A 16,360-nucleotide genomic window follows, 5' to 3' on the forward strand; every position below is an offset into this window, starting at 1 on the left:
CATATCTAAGACTCTCTTACAGTCATAAAAAGAAAAGAACAAAACATTGTTCTTTGGTCTGATAGGGAATTTGAGCAAACAGTTAAAGGTGGGCATGTAAAACACATTTAGTGGAATCAGAAAAAACCCTACATTTGGCTGGAAAATACTGAAACACTTTCAGAAAACCAGCCAAAGTTATTAGACAAAAATAACGTGTTGTCTGTACTTTTCAATCTTTCTTGTGACTGTAAGAAAGAGGAATAGGAAGCTACCTTATGTAACTAAGATGTATCTGCAAAGGAAAGGCAAAAAACGTGCTTGCTTCAGACTTCTTGTGAGTCTTGAGCATTGTTTGGGGAGAGGTTTGTAAACTGGATGTGCTAGAACATGAGTAACTGCTGTGTGCTAAGATCCTCCTGGCTAAGTGACCAACCATCATCAGCTGTCAGTCTCCTGGAACACCACAGCAGAAAACAGAAGGGTCTTCTAGGCCCAAACAGCAGCCAGGATGTGTGTGGGAAGATGTCACAGAGACAGGTTGACACTGCACACAGGGCAGAGGAGAGCACCAGTGAAGTGCTGTCTGTCTGTCCTGCAACCTGCAGTGAGTTAGACACCACTTTGCTGACTGTTTGTCTGCATCTTTTTTTCACCAACCAAAATGATATTCAGCGAAAGTGCTAAGGGTGGGGGTAGGGATCCTTGTGCAAAGGTCAGAGATGCAAAGAGTTTTCGCAAGGCTTCATATTATAAACAGGATTCTGCTGAGGAGGACTCTTGTTTTATCCTGGGTCTGTATCGTACATTGTAGCAAGTTATAAAAACACACTCACAGTTATCTGTAACTTAAGTTATTGTTCAGATCACTGATAAAGGCACTAAGGGGCAAAGCCAGGGAGGTATAGGGAAGGTCCCGCAGAATCACACCCACTCAGCAGAGATTTCCCTGCACTGCTGTGCTGCAAGACTTCAGCTAGACAGTTCTCATACTATTCTGCCTAGGCCAGTTCTTCATTCACCTTATTTTTAATTATTTTGTGTTTCAGGAAGTAAAAGGCTTTAGAGGGCTTTTACAACTAAGTTTATAATATTTCTCAAAAAAATTGACAAGAAGTCATTTTTATAAAGCCTTATCAGCATTTATTATATTATCTCCTTTTATTTTTTGTTATTTGAATTCTATATTATCAGCTGTGATAGTTTGACTTAGAGTGGTGTGTTCATCTGGTGAGTCTGAAATTAGCTCCTTCTTGCCATTACGTGAGTGTAATCTTTGTTAAACTGCCTTTCTTTCCGTTTCGGGAAAACCACTTAAGCATTTTTTAAGGACCGATGTAAATAGGTGTTAGCTGTTCTGCAGGCACTTTGGCCTGTTCTCTGGAGCACCTGGATGGCTGCAGACTGTCCAAACTCGCTGCACTGTGCATACCCAACTTTACTGCTGGCTTTTTTTTAGCACCCTTCTACGATGCAGTTGAAATAGAAAACCCCAAACTGTTTTGCAATCCCTTGAATTGACATCTGACTTTTACCTGGCACACAAAATGCATGTGTGTTTAAATAAGATTGCATTTGCCACATTTTTTTGACAATTCCATAAACCAGCATGTATTTCCATATAAAAGCGTGCCAATTCCAAAAGTAAGTTCATTTTTATCTGAAGGTATTTTTAGAAGTATGTGCTCACTTTGGTCGTACCAGTTGAGGATTTCCCCTTGTATTTTTTGTGTGTTCTTCAGTTTATTGCCATGTAATGCTTATTCATTCACTATGATACAGTGGTTCTCATGTAGGTTTAAAAAAAAAAGAGTTCAGCTGTGCTCTCAGAAGTTTTTATTTGTCTGTAGGTTGAGCTGAATGGCCTATAGAGAATACAGGGAAGTCGCAGCAGGGCCATGTCTCCTTGTCCTACCCAGCAGCGACACCTAACTGCTCCAAGTACACCAAGCCCAAGTGCCAGAAGAAAGGGGCTGGAGACCAGGGCTGGAGACCAGGGCTGGGCCATCCGGAGAGGCAGGTACCTGCTTGTTGACATCTGTGGTGGGAGGGACTCCACAGTTTTTGCCATCACCGAGCGCCCACGAGCAAGGAAGCTGTATTGGTCACAAAAAGCGAAACTGTGACACTACAAAAAAATCACTAAACTGGGGAGTGAAATAAATTACCCTGTAGAGGTCCTTCTCCTCACTCTTTGCTGGGGGGGGTGTGTGTGTGTGTGCAACCAAACTGGCTGATATGAGCACTTGAGCTTGTGAAGCTATGTGATATAACTAGACATGCAGAGTCCACAGATTTAGTCTGCAACAGCCATGTGAAACCTGCTTCCAGCAAATTTCTCTGATGGGCACGATCTGATTTCTCATAATGTGCAAGCTCACCTTGAAACCTTTGTTTTTGTGAGATAGTAACAGAGCCACCACTTCAAAAAATGTGGTGGGAGCTTGGTCTCCTCGTTGCTCTCAGGCCGGGGATGCGTTGATTGGGGAGCTTGGCAGTTATTGTGGAGGAAGCATCCCTGTGCTCTGCCTGCCCCGTGTGTGCGCTGCGTGGGTCTGACTGTCTTAGGAGTACAGGCTTGTTTTTCACAGTCATGTACTGGAAAGATTTCATTTACATTTTGACACATTCAGATAGTGTATTACTGGAGAAGTTCTGCTAGTCGCCTGGGGGAGTCTGTTCTCTCTTACCTGTTAGGAGATGCAGGATTAACATGAAGCTTTGTCTACAGTGTCGTTTAGGACAGATATGTCTGCATGAACTATGAACAAGCTACTAAGGTGATGCTAAGAGTTTATGCATAGTGGGGCAGAGCTCAGCCTTTGCCAGTGGCCTGAGGACTTATCCAGGTTCTCTGGTGGATTTGCAGCTGTTGATATAAAGGCAGTGTTCCTTCGATTATGCTTCTGATCATATATGATGTTTTCTCTCTGACACTGGGTGTGTATCCACTACCTGGAGTATGAGCTATGGGTGCTGCCTTGCAGATAAAATGTAGAGTTTATTTCTACAAACAATCATAGAGAGCACTCTATCTTCAAAACTATTTAAAACTGTTCAAAGCGGTTTAAATTAGGCAAATTTATGGAGGAAAAATCTGTCTGCATCCAGTATGCATGAAGATATAGGTACAAACTCCTGTCTCAATAAATCCTTATGCTGCACATAAAGAAGCAGAAAGGGTATAGGAAGGAAATGATCACTGTAGGCGTCCCATTTTTTTTCCTGATCTCTGCTGTCAGGAAATCTCAGCGACAGGGTACTGAGCAAGATGAGTATCAGCTTGACCGAGCAGGGCTCATTCTTATGTTCTATTTATTTATCTAAGAAGGATGGGGAGGGAGCCATTAGCCCATATTTACTTTGAATATGTTCCTTTGATTTTGAATGAGGGATAACCTTACCACATTACCATGGGGGAAGATATCTTGTCAAGAAGATGAAGGAAGGTTGTGAATTAATATGCTTCAACACACTGCTCAAGAGGCCCTGGAGGCAAGCTGTATTCTCTAGCACTGGCAAAACTATTTTGCAGACTTTGTAGGTTGAAAACTGCTGTTTTTGAGAGTGATTAGACCTGTTTTTTCTTAGTTGTTAGAGAGACCAGTGCAAGAGCCTGACAATCACAGGGAAAGCTAGTCTCTGGACCTGACAGCTTGTGGTTGATCTGACACTTTACAGATACTTACTGTGTGACAGCTGCAATGTATCAGTTTATTAGAGGGACTTTTTGCTCCCTAAAGCTTATTTATCCCTGTCTTTCTCAAAACAGGGAGTGGGGAAGTGTAAAGCCTATCAATGAGATGGAGAGGGCCTGAAGCCAGACAAACCAAAACATTTAGAGATTCTGCTAATGTTACGAAGATGAAAGGAATCCCCACATAAAAAGAAGCCAGAGTAATTTTTAGCAGAGCCTCATTCCTAAACAGCCAATTGGATGTAGGCAGGAAGGTCTCCACGCACATCTCAGAAGCTGTTTTCCCTTATAAAGTAATGGCTTGTAATGTTATGAGCAAAGGAGTTACTTTATTCCCAGTTTTCTATAGCAATTGGGATAAGACTGCAGCTTCTGCCCTCTTTTACCAAAAAAGTATGGCTTCTACGAACTGGCGCGTGGCCTCTGAGCTGGCATTCTTCAGGCCACTGAAGCCCATTTCCTGGTGTCATGGCTATACAACTCCTGCTGAGTCCCAAGCACATTTTGTGTCCGTATGACAGTCTGCACAAGCTACTGAAAAACAAAGAACTTAAAGATCATGTAGCTAAGACTTCTCACTGATATCTAGAAAGATGCTTGAGGTCAATAGGGAAGTTCCCAGTGTACATGGGAGCTTTGGCTAATATCACTGTAAAGAGATCAGGGGAAAAGGTGTGGAAAAAAAGAGGCAAATTTACTTTTTCTGCTTGTTTTACTTTCTCTGATCGTACTTTGAACATGCTCCTGTGATGGAGACTGTCTTGTTAGCACAGGGAAACAGTGAAGTTCTCAGGGAAAAACAAGTAAAAACCGTAGGTTTTGTCTATGGATACCACGAAAGAACGAGAACCTCAGGGTATACACACACTGGGCACATTGTGCTCCAGTGGTTTCTATACAAATGAGTGGGATAAGTACTGAAAAATAGGCAGCAGGAAGAGGTGATGGAGGTGGCCTCCAGAGGGGAAACTAAACTACTTTCAGGAATGGTGTGGTGTTCTTTTTCTTGGGGAAAAAAAAATACTTGGGCTAAACTTGTATGTGTGGTATGTGTCTGTAGCTACAGGGGAGGCTTCAGAGGTTTGATCCCCAGCATTTAGACTTGGTTGTCAGAAGCCTTGTTCAGTTCTCTTTATGTTCTTATGTGTTATGCCAAGTACATTCTCCTCTTCCCCCTCTGTCAATGACCTACGTTGCTAAGAAGAAAAGTGTAAACTACTGTCAGTTTTCCCCATGTGTTTATCTGTGGTAATATCTGTGAGATCATAACTTCAGCATAGAATCACTAAAAGGAAAATAAGTACCTTTATTCTACTATGTCCCTTGAGCTGGACTGACCTAATTTCCTTGCATAGTTCACCTGTTTGCCTTCCTTCCTTCCTGCCCCGGGACCTTCCATAACGTAACGCCCCAGAGATGAGCTGTGGGCTGAGCGCTGGCTTGCCATTGTGTGCTGGAGGCAACTTTGTGCAGCATCTCTACATTTTTCCCGTGCTGTTCCTGTGTATTCATCACTGTTGCTCAGTCAGCCTCTGGGCTTACTTCTCCCTTCTAGTCTGCATAGCCCTGTCTCTAACAAATATCCTCCATATGGCAGGTCCCTCCGAACAACTGCTGTTTCCTCTCTATCACTGTATCAACAACTGCCTGCTCTGAATGAGACTCTGTGTCAGTTGTATCTGTTTCATGAGGACCTGAAAGCTAGGATTCCTTCACCTTTGGTGTCCCTGACAGGCAAGGTAATTTGTGATCCCCACCCACATAACCATCCCTCATAGCAGCCCAGGGCGGCTGCTGCTGCTGTCATTGCAACCGCTGGTAATTGTGGTCCGCACCAGGCTAAGTTTATAGGAATTGTGATGCAGCTGATCAGGAATACGAAGGTGTCTGTGGTATCTGCATGGCCACTGTCTCCTATAACATCCATTAATGTGGAAAGGCCTCTTGTAGAAAACTGTGGACTGTATTTCTAGCTCTGCTGAGGTGCAGTGTGAATGGTGTACCAGTTTTACTGAAGGGTTCTTTACTTGGCTCTGCAATCTCATATGTGGTGTATCCAGTATAGCATCATCACCAGGAAGCTTTTTTGGGAGAGGGAACATCTTTGCATTAAGTGAAGAGTTTGGATTCTTTTGGATCTTTGTCACACTCTTGGTATTTCCAAGGAGTAGTAGTGGATGATGCTTCTGAAAACCTTGGATTATATTTCTTCCAATCTAAGAGGTAGTTGATGATCAGACATGATACTGCAGTGAAGGGTTCTGCTGCATGAAATTCTCCTTCCCCTTGACCTGAGTTCCCTGATCTAGTGCCATTTTCCACAGCTATGTTTTTGAGCGTTGTTTGAAAACAAAAGAATTTGGTTTTGGCTGTCCTTTGAGTGTCAGTTGGAGATATGCAAAAAAAGGATCTGTTTATATCCTTGCTTTAGGCCGCTTACCTTGGTGGTTTTTGTTTCTTCTTGTTTTGTTTTAAATATCTCTTATCTTTTGCCCCAATGTTGGAAGTGAAATAATAGATAGCTTTTGCATGGCTCATGTTCCAACACTTGTTGGTTTCTGTTTCTGACCCTCAAAGGCAGTTACATTCCTTAAACGTTCCTTTCCTTAAATGTTAAATTCCTTCTGATCTTCAATCCATAATTCTTCCTATCCTCTATCTCTACAAGTGGCCTAATCCTTAAATCTCTACTCCCACTGTGGTTTTATGGGAGATTTTCTTGCATTAAGACTACTCAATTAGGCAGCAAACACTCTGTAAGCAAACACATGATGCACCTCCCAGTCTAACAGGACTTAACAAAGCAAGGATCTCACTTGGATTCTCACATCTTTCTTGGCTTGTGTGCGTAGAACGGTTTTGAATTGGTAATAGTTTAGTATTGGAGTTTAGAGATGCAGGTTTCTGGTCTTTAGCACAAAATTAATGACAAAATACTGTTGACTCTGCATGGCCTGCTTTGCTAGAATCAGCCTGCCCAGTGAACAGCTGGCTACAGCTGTAAAAATCCAGTCCTGTTCTGAAAATAACTTGTACAGTGAGAACCCTTGCTTTATTTGCTAAAAATATGTTAAACGGAAAAGATAGCTGGAGGTTATAAAATTCAACAGCTTTATTATGAGCAGTTTGAGATATGAGTTTATGACAGTCCAGACTTGTAGCCGTCAGTGGACCAGCACTAGGGCAAAGCTAGCCCATAGCTCCTTGGGTTTTGAAAATAAGTTTACAGAGATTTAGAATGGATTCTAACTCACTGCAATCCAGAGGGGATCATAACAATCTTTTAACAGAATATTTTCACTGTGAACTTCACCGTGAACCCTATAAACCAGCAGGTACTTTGTTCACTACCCTTAAGCCTACGGGCAATATTTAGCATACAAACAAATGCCAAGCTTTTAAAGAGACTTTGTCACAAAATTTAGCAGCTGTTTAGCTTGCCATAAATATTATTTTTGTCAAAATCTTTAAAGAAAGCAAAGCAAATCTTCCCTATTATAAATGACCGCTTTTCCAGTTTCCCCTTCTGCCTCTAGGTTGTTACTGTAGAGGCCTGGAGCTGTCGTCTGAACACATGCTCCTCCTGCCAGATGGGGTCTGTTGCGGGCACCCTCCATCTCTCTGTATTTTAGCAGCTCTCCTGAAGTTTTAAAGTGTTTATCTTACACAGCTGAAAGTCTCCTCCTGTTTCATGAGCTCTACACTGGAATGCAGTGGAAGAGACCCAGGGCCTGTGGCCACCCAGATTAGAGGTTTTTGTATAAGGTCCCTATATGGTTTTGTTAGAGACTTCAGCTCTGTCTCTGCTCCTTGTTTGGGAGACTAGTGGGAGGAGAAGAGCTGAAGGGGCTATATAACCCCAGAGCTTTCAGATACAGAGTTGCACCATACCGGAGCAGCTATCCCCAGCCAAGTGCTGTCAGGGTAAGTGGCACTGAACCAATAATGTGATTTACAGATTGCTGGAGCATTTCAATTAAATAATGTCAAATGGAAGCTATTTGGGAAGATGTACTGCTGCGCTGTAGTTTGCTTAAGCAAACTTATTTATTAGAATTGAGTTCAGAAAATACTTGTAATGTCTATACTGAGTTGTCTTTATTTTTATACCACTTCTGAAAGGGAAAGAAAAGTTCTAGCTGATGATGTTGCCGATTACATCAGCACTCCAGCAATTGTATAAAGACACAGTCTCTGTAATGCCACAGCTGGAATTACAGTTATGTTCATGCTTAAATGAGCTTATGCGAGTTTGGGATGTTAGTTTGGGGCAGAACGGAGTTCAGGAAGGGGTATGTAGTAGTGTTTCTCACCAGCTTTGTTTCAGTGCTGTTAACTCAGTGTAAGGTGAAGTGAGTGTTTTGAGGAACGTGGCCATAGGAAGAGCTGGAAGTGTGCAAATTAGTGGTGTTTAATAGGATTCAGTGAGGATGCTGTGCATTGACCCTTGTCACTATGTATATGAAACTGCTGTTCTGTAAAATGCCAAACACTGTTACGGAACAGGCTCCACACAGTACTTTTTGTGGGGCTGGAGTTCTCTTCATAGCTTGTTGTGAGGATCAGTGAGGTAACTGGTTGTCTTGATGTAAAGCAGGTAGAAGAAAGAGGCTAAATGCTGAATTAATTACTTGGGTGAAAAATTTCCTTTTTTCCACAGTACTGAGTGACATTTGCTGCTTTAAGATGTTGCTTCTGCATGCCATGGCAGTCCTCAGCTGTAACTCACTGCTTGGCAGTAGACTGTCCTGTCTGAAATCCTTCAGCTTTGATTTTTCAACTTTTTGTGCTTTATTACTAAATATGGTTTTCATTTAGAGTCCACTAAGCTCAGAAATGTAGCCTTTCCTGCCCCCTTCTTCCCCCTCCCCCAAGTGATTTTTGGCATTGCATTAGCTGCATTGGTTTGAGCAAACCCCCTGACCTCGAACTCTGTTCCAAAAACAGACGGTTGAAAAGCCTATTTCCTAATTAGGAAATGGTTTGTCCAAACCAGTCTGTTCATTCATGTTAGATAACAATTGTACTCCATTCAATAAACCTTGCATATAAAGAGCCTGTTTTCCCAGGGGTTTAATAAATGCAAGAATTGGAACCTACTTTCCTTTCCCAATAATAATGGTAAAATGTCTGGACTGCCCCAAGTTAGGATTCCCCTATCCTTATCTTCTCCTGGAGCCTGCAGGAGTGGGGCTGCAGCTGGGTTTTGTGGCTGCCTGGTTGGAGAGAGGTGGAGGATCTCAAATGAAGGATTTGGGAGAACTGTCCCTGCTTGTTCCACCCACTGTAGAGGCTAAAAGAATTGTGGTCTCTCTTGCTCATCAGCCCTGGCTCTTGCTGACCCCATTCCCACTCTATTTTGCGCTTCCAGGATTCCCGTGGCAGGTTTTGGAGGCTGCATGTGGAGTCAGCTGGTCTGTGGATGACAGCTGGCTCCTTTAGCTGCTAACACATTGCAATTTGTTGAACGCTGCATGGAAGCCCAGGCTCAGAGCTAGCCAGGTGATTGCCTACCACACTACAAACTACAAGCAAGCGGTTCTTCCTGAGTCCTGCTTGCTTCTGTAACTGACTTTAATACAAAGCCTTCAGAGCATTTTTATTATCCGTATTATCTTCCTGTCGCCAGAGGAGAAAAATATTTTCTCGTTACTGAGGCAAAGAGCCAACATAAATTACTCTGCCACTCTACAAATGCAGTTTATTAGCAGCTTTGAAATGATGATAGAGCATATGCTATGGCCTGTTTTTAAAACACATGCTGTCCCTGACTTCATTTTAAAGGTGCGTTGTTTTTTCTGAGTGACCAGGGGAGGCCTGGAAAAGGCTTTTTGGGTTTTTTTTACTTTTTAATTGGGAACTTTTATTCCCTTTTAAATGTAAACTTAATTGGCCATCTTCACCTAGCGGGTTAGTGCTGGCATCAGAAAAATATCCCTAGTCCATGTGTAGCGTTTAATGTTGTTAGTTTTTTGGAAGCCAAAGACCGAACGGTGAATACTGAAGTGCTCTTACCTCTGACAACTTTCCACATGTGTCAGGGCTTAGTCAGGGTGATAGAAAAGCAGGAGAAGTTGTGCTGAATCCAGTGCAGAGGGATCTTTGTTTTTGCAGCTGTCAGTCCAGCATTTTCTTTTATCTCCCATTCGCCCCCAGCCACGGATTTCTGTGACCAAGTTTAGATAAACATTTGCTGCTCCCTGATCTGTCTGCCCATGCCGCAGGAATGGAAGTCTGCTCTGGAATCCCCTGGATAATCTCTAGTGCATATAGCCCTTCAGCAGACATGGCTGAAACCGCTTGTGCTTTCAAAAGGACCCCACAGGCCTTGTGATTGCCAAACTGGTGCCGTACCTCTCTTTGCTGGTGCTGGCTGCTTTCATACAGCTATCTCTGTCTTCAGGGGTGGCTCTGCTACCTAAGTGTGGGGGGTTTTTTTTGTTTTGTTCTTGGTTTTTTGTTTGGTTTGGTTTTTTTTAATTCTTTCCTGCTCTTTTCATAGGGGCCTTTTCTGTCTGGAGGACCTGAGGACATTGACATAGAAGATGTGTGAGGAAGAGGACAGCACTGCCCTTGTTTGTGACAATGGTTCAGGGCTCTGTAAAGCCGGTTTTGCTGGGGATGATGCTCCAAGAGCAGTTTTCCCTTCCATTGTGGGTCGTCCCAGGCATCAGGTGAAGAACTGCTTTGATTATTCCTTACTGGGCCTGTAGAAGGCTTTGCTGCCCCATCCCCAGCTCTCCAGCCCAGGGCCACCTTTTCCTGTGTCTGGGGCTAGCCCAGCCCTGGGTGATTTGTGTAACACAGTATTTCCAGACAAAATGAGTCCAGCAGTGTACTCACCTGAGTCAAAGCAGGTCTCTTGCCTTGTGAGAGGAATCCTTATAAAATTTTTCACTCCCTTCTATGTCCTCTTATCCCTCCCCCTTGATTTTGGATCACCTTGTTTTTAAGACAGAGTTAGAGATGCCAAGGTTTGGAGTCTGTAATGACTAAGTTCTGATAAGAGTATTATGATGAAATTTAAGCTTTGTGAAATGTAAAGTGTGTATTACTCCGTCTTGACCCTTAAATGGCACAACATCACTTTATGGTTTCATTCCACTTTATTATAGTTTACAAACAGTTAATCCCTAAATAATAATGAATATTAAAACAATCCGATTTTCCCACTTCATCTTGCTGAATTTAACACTGTATTTGTTCTGTTTACTTAAACGGTAACGGAAACATGAACTCCAGAGATTTAAGTGAACTAAACATTTAATTTTGGCAATTAAAAGCAATGAGTGATTCTTCATTCATTAGTATTCATTAAATATTTTGTAACTGCTATAACTGGCAACTGGGTTTTTCACAGCTGATGTCCTGTCTGCTTTGTGACACCTCTCCCTGACAGACTAACACCATTTGTGTTCTTTTATAGGGTGTGATGGTTGGTATGGGTCAAAAAGACAGCTATGTAGGTGATGAGGCTCAAAGCAAGAGAGGAATCCTGACCTTGAAATACCCCATAGAACACGGCATCATTACAAACTGGGATGACATGGAGAAGGTATCTCAGCTTTGAAAAGTTGATGTGTATCACTGGTAAACAAAATTACTTGAACCAAATGCTTACAGAATACCCACCAAATTTTAGATAAAAGCATCATGCTATCAAGTATGGTTTAATGAGAAACTTAGTAACAGCAAAGGTTAACTTGCATCTAACACTGAAGTATCACTAGGATTACATCAAAATCGTTACTCCAGTCTGATTTATACATCTTTGCTAATTACTGGAGGGAGGGGGGAAAAAAGAAAGAAAAGAAATACCTTCAATGTGCTAGTAAGGAAATGGAATTTAAGGCAGCATCTATTTCTGCAAAAATGCAAGGCATGTATGTAATTCTGACGGGAAGGGCACTGCTTACACACATATTTTTTAATGCTTGGAAGATTAGCAATATTGCAGGGCAGTGCACCCATTTCAGAGCTAGTATTTGGATTAAAAGCTTCCAGAACCATGATTATAGTCACAGTCTCTATGGTTCATAAAATGTCTGGTTTATGTTGTGCTGTGGAAATAGAGCTATGTGGAACAGTCGGGACATCGCAACATGCTGCCACTGTGTGGAGTCACACAGGACTTACTGACTCTCATATCACTGTCGGTTTTATTTGGAAGCAAAACCTTTCAGATGCCTAATATATCAACCGGTCCCTAATCACCGCCAGCTTGAAAACAAGCTTAGAAAAAACTTCTTGGCCTTTAGAAAAATCTCTGGGTTTTTAACTTCTTATTGGTGTATTAACCTCCTCATTGCAGTCCACTTGGCCTCAGATTTTTATACCTGGTAGGAATGAGTTGTGTGGAGGCGATAAACACAAGTCGACTTTCAGCCTCACAAAGCATTTGCCTTCATTTCTTTTTATGAACTCTTGGGCTGACCTCTACAAACCGAAAGATGGAACTAGCTTCAAGAGACCAAATATCTATTGAACTCTGCTACTTAGATCTGCACATTCTAGAGTTGTTCTGGAACTGTTTCACCTTCAATCATTGCTGAAGTAGCACTGCTAGAACCAAGCCTGTCCTGCTCTGTCTCTTCTACTCTAAGGATAACATTTATTTTCATTAACTTACGAGTTCTTAAAATAAGTCAAATATTACTAGCAGTAAAGCCAGAGGACAGTGCTTTTCTTTCTACAGTTACTTTGGTACTTTCTATGAAGGCTGTAAGAACAACTGCATGAGAAACGTTACTCGCCTATCTCTAGGGCTGTAGGCAGAGAGCTGGAGCACAATACCTGTCTGGAAGCAATTCCGGGCTGCTTGCTGATGGTGTTTTTCTTTCCTTTGGCTTCTCCTGTTGTCCTCAGATCTGGCATCACTCTTTCTATAATGAGCTTCGTGTTGCACCTGAAGAACACCCAACTCTGCTGACTGAAGCACCGCTGAATCCCAAAGCCAACCGGGAGAAAATGACCCAGGTAAGCTCACACTAAAGCTCTGGACTAATAATTCCAGCTTTGTGAATTCAACAGGACGTGAACTTCATCATTTCAGTTATGCTGCCCAGTAGTCTATCTCGCTTACTTACGGAAGATGGAGAGTGCATAGTGACCACCTGTCTTATTTGCATATTGTTACATTTACTTTAGAAAATCAGTGTATCAGCTTTGAATGTGAGTACTTCAGTCTGTCCAGGCTTTTTGTCATCTTAATCTGTTTTTATGCTCAGGCCTATTACAAAATTACCTTTAATATATGCATGTGTCTATATTAATACATTAAAGATATAGGACAGATACAGGGAGATGTCTTACAGGATGAGTATTTTTTTTATTTCAATTTTGTATTTTCCTTCCTTGTTATTACCAACAGTCAAGAAATACGAAAATCTTGTCTTCTCCCTCTTTCAGTAAATTGCTTTGACTAAGCTAAAACCCCTAGTGTGAAGGCAATTATTTTAATTGCATTTCAGATAATGTTCGAGACTTTCAATGTCCCAGCCATGTATGTAGCTATTCAAGCCGTTCTGTCCCTCTACGCTTCTGGACGTACCACAGGTAGGCCTCTGGGGAACATGACATGGACTTTTGAAATACTTATATGTGTTGATGTGCACCTGGAAATGAATCATGTGTTACCTTCTCAAAGGGATTGTGCTTGACTCTGGGGATGGTGTCACCCACAACGTGCCAATTTATGAAGGCTATGCCCTGCCTCACGCCATCATGCGTCTGGATCTGGCTGGCCGTGACCTGACAGACTACCTCATGAAAATCCTGACAGAACGTGGCTACTCCTTTGTGACTACTGGTAAGGATGTGCTGTTGACTGAGGAGGGGATTTGTTTAATGTGAAGTATTTCTAGTGGCCTTAGAAGGACTAGTACTGGTTCTGCAGCTGAATAGTTACAAGAAGGAATCCAAGAGGGAAGTCCCCTGCAAGACTAGCAGAGGATTTGTTTAAACGATGGGGAGGGTGCAGGACCCATGTCTGGGTCCTTCCTGAATGCCATTCTAAAGACTGAATCCTCTTGACAGCGGAGCGTGAAATCGTGCGTGACATCAAGGAGAAGCTGTGTTACGTGGCCCTGGACTTTGAAAATGAGATGGCCACTGCTGCCTCTTCCTCCTCTCTGGAAAAAAGCTATGAGCTTCCTGATGGGCAGGTGATCACCATTGGAAATGAACGCTTCCGCTGCCCAGAGACCCTCTTCCAGCCATCTTTCATTGGTAGGTCAAATTATTATTCTGCCTCAGTAAACTGCACACAAATAATCAAGTTCCTATTTCCTTTCGATTGTCTCCTATCGCCGAGTCACTCAGACCTATATGCAAGTATCTCATAGCACCCATTATAACATAATCTTTTAAAACAGTGCTATTAACGTGGTGAGAGAAACTTCATGTCAAACAAAAAGGCAAAATGTTTCCCAAAATAACCCGAGTGTTTATTCCTGGCTTCTGGCATTGGGCCTATGCCATTTTGTACGTTATGTAGTTGGCTACCATGAGAAGCGTGGCTGCAAAGTCACTTTTCCAAATAGTGTGAGGATTATAGTTTCAGTGTTCTTGGGGGGGGGTGGGAAGAAGCACTACTTTTATTTTTACGAAAAGATTGCTCCAAGTCATTTGCAGAGCAAAGCCAAGACAATGCTAAGCTAATCAACAGCCATGACGGCAGATTTGCAACAAGGTCATACAGAAATCCAGTGTTGGTTCTGCCAATCAGCAGAATGCCAGCTCAGAAACAGATAGTCTCATACTTAGAGGTATTAGGACTTATTTTGACTGTTCTGTCTCTGACCTGGCTTAATTAAAATAAAAATATAAGAAAACAAATTCTTCCAAGACCATATAAGGAATTCTTAGGACAGCTGAGATTGCCTGCAAAAGCCTAGAGGATACTTTACTATTCAACACGCCCAGCTTTCTTTTTAAAGAGAAGTTGTGTGCGTAAGGGAGAGAGAAGGGCTGTACACCAGGGAATCCTAAGCAAGTAATTTAGGCAGCTGCAGAATGACCTTCCCCATTTCCACAGCTCTGAAGGCTGATGTCTTCCAAAGAGACACTGAAGTTCACATTGTCAGTTCCACCTTAACAATTTTAAGTCTCTCTCTGGAGTTGCTTCCTTGGTGTTCTTCTGTACCTTCCCCAGGCATGGAGTCTGCTGGCATTCATGAAACCACTTACAACAGCATCATGAAGTGCGACATAGACATCAGAAAGGATCTTTATGCCAACAATGTGCTATCGGGAGGCACTACAATGTACCCGGGTATTGCAGACAGGATGCAGAAGGAAATAACTGCTCTGGCTCCCAGCACGATGAAGATCAAGGTATGATGCAATCATTTGTAGATTGAGTTGGCATGTACAAAGTCCTCAAAAATCTAGTGAAGCATAGTAACACTGTACAAAGTGTGTGCTTTGTACATATTTTGGATCATGACTGTACCTTCTAGCAAATAATCACCACATGGTAACTCTGTGCTGGAAGAAGAGAGCCTTCTCTCCTCTCACTTCCCTGTTGGTGATGAATTCTGCAAACTGCCCTAACATGGCTGAAGAAGAATAGCATGGACCCAGCAGCACAAATTTTCCTCTGGGGCTGTATGCAAGCTTCTTCAGCCCTTTCTGGCTAAAGGATATGGGAGAGAGAAAATGCTGGTTTTGTCCTTGGCTTACAAATTCAGAAAAGAAAGCACCTCTGACAAGCCAATCTTTGCTTTTTGCTTTTAAATCTTCTCTTCCTTGGTTTACAGTTTGTCAGCTATAGCAATAAGCGTGTTCCATAGGTCACGCATTTTTCTAAGCCCTCCTGGGCTATCACTATGTGTTTCCAGAGCAATTCTCTCCCCTCTTCGCATATGCAGCCACAAATACACAAATGCGTTACTCTCACTGGGCCGACTGACTCAGGCAGTGAAATCGAGGATTTAGACTCAGACTTAACTAACAACGTCTTAACTTTATTGCTTGTAGCAATGGTAACTGTAATGCCAGGGATGACACTGTATGTACCAGTGTTCTGTTAATATCAAATATCACTGCTTTAATATTTTTGTATATCAAATGTATTTTATTCACAGTAGACTGTTGTGCTTAATGCTTTTATTTCTTAAACAGATCATTGCTCCTCCCGAACGTAAGTACTCTGTCTGGATTGGAGGCTCTATTCTTGCCTCCCTGTCTACCTTCCAGCAGATGTGGATCAGCAAACAGGAATATGATGAAGCTGGCCCATCCATTGTTCACCGCAAATGCTTTTAAATTGCTTTATCTTTATATGTTTCCTCAGTGTATTACTATGAATGTATTCAGGAAAATACATTCTTATATTTCATTCCATAAATCCTTCATCATGATTAAGTAATTGGATACTGTGTATTTTTTTTAATAAATTTTAAATATGCCATGAAATTGCTGCTCCTATTTTTAAAACAACCCCATGCATTCGTGGAGGTACCACTACAGCTGGTTTGAAGCTCCATCTTGTGACATGAATTCATTACTACACTACACTGAGCTTAGTAGAAAAAGTACTTTTGCTCAATGATACCAATGCTAGAAAATGCTCGGCTGTCAGGCTGCAACATTGTCAAAGTTAAGCCTCAGAAAACACAACCAGTCTTAATTTTCCCAAAGTTCTGGGCAGTACCAAAGGAGTATAGCATTTGTTCTATCCAG

General features: G+C 42.1%; 1 protein-coding gene across 2 annotated transcripts; it reads left to right on the plus strand.

The window, feature by feature from the left end:
* Positions 1-7,558: 7,558 nt before the first annotated feature.
* LOC104493459 (actin, aortic smooth muscle) lies at positions 7,559-16,093 on the plus strand. Of its 2 annotated transcripts, XM_010136133.1 has the most exons (9): positions 7,559-7,600; positions 10,179-10,350; positions 11,103-11,231; positions 12,542-12,652; positions 13,147-13,231; positions 13,323-13,484; positions 13,712-13,903; positions 14,829-15,010; positions 15,800-16,093. In XM_010136133.1, the coding sequence occupies exons 2-9, from the start codon at positions 10,222-10,224 to the stop codon at positions 15,941-15,943; spliced, it is 1,134 nt and encodes a 377-aa protein (XP_010134435.1). In that variant the 5' UTR covers positions 7,559-7,600; positions 10,179-10,221; the 3' UTR covers positions 15,944-16,093. The 2 variants fall into 2 exon arrangements, with proteins under 2 accessions (XP_010134435.1, XP_010134438.1); XM_010136136.1 differs by lacking the exons at positions 7,559-7,600; positions 11,103-11,231 and having other exon boundaries at positions 10,222-10,350.
* The last annotated feature ends 267 nt before the right edge of the window (positions 16,094-16,360 follow it).

Source organism: Buceros rhinoceros, unplaced genomic scaffold (assembly GCF_000710305.1).
Source record: "Buceros rhinoceros silvestris isolate BGI_N320 unplaced genomic scaffold, ASM71030v1 scaffold37425, whole genome shotgun sequence".
Classification (NCBI taxonomy): Eukaryota; Metazoa; Chordata; class Aves; order Bucerotiformes; family Bucerotidae; genus Buceros; species Buceros rhinoceros.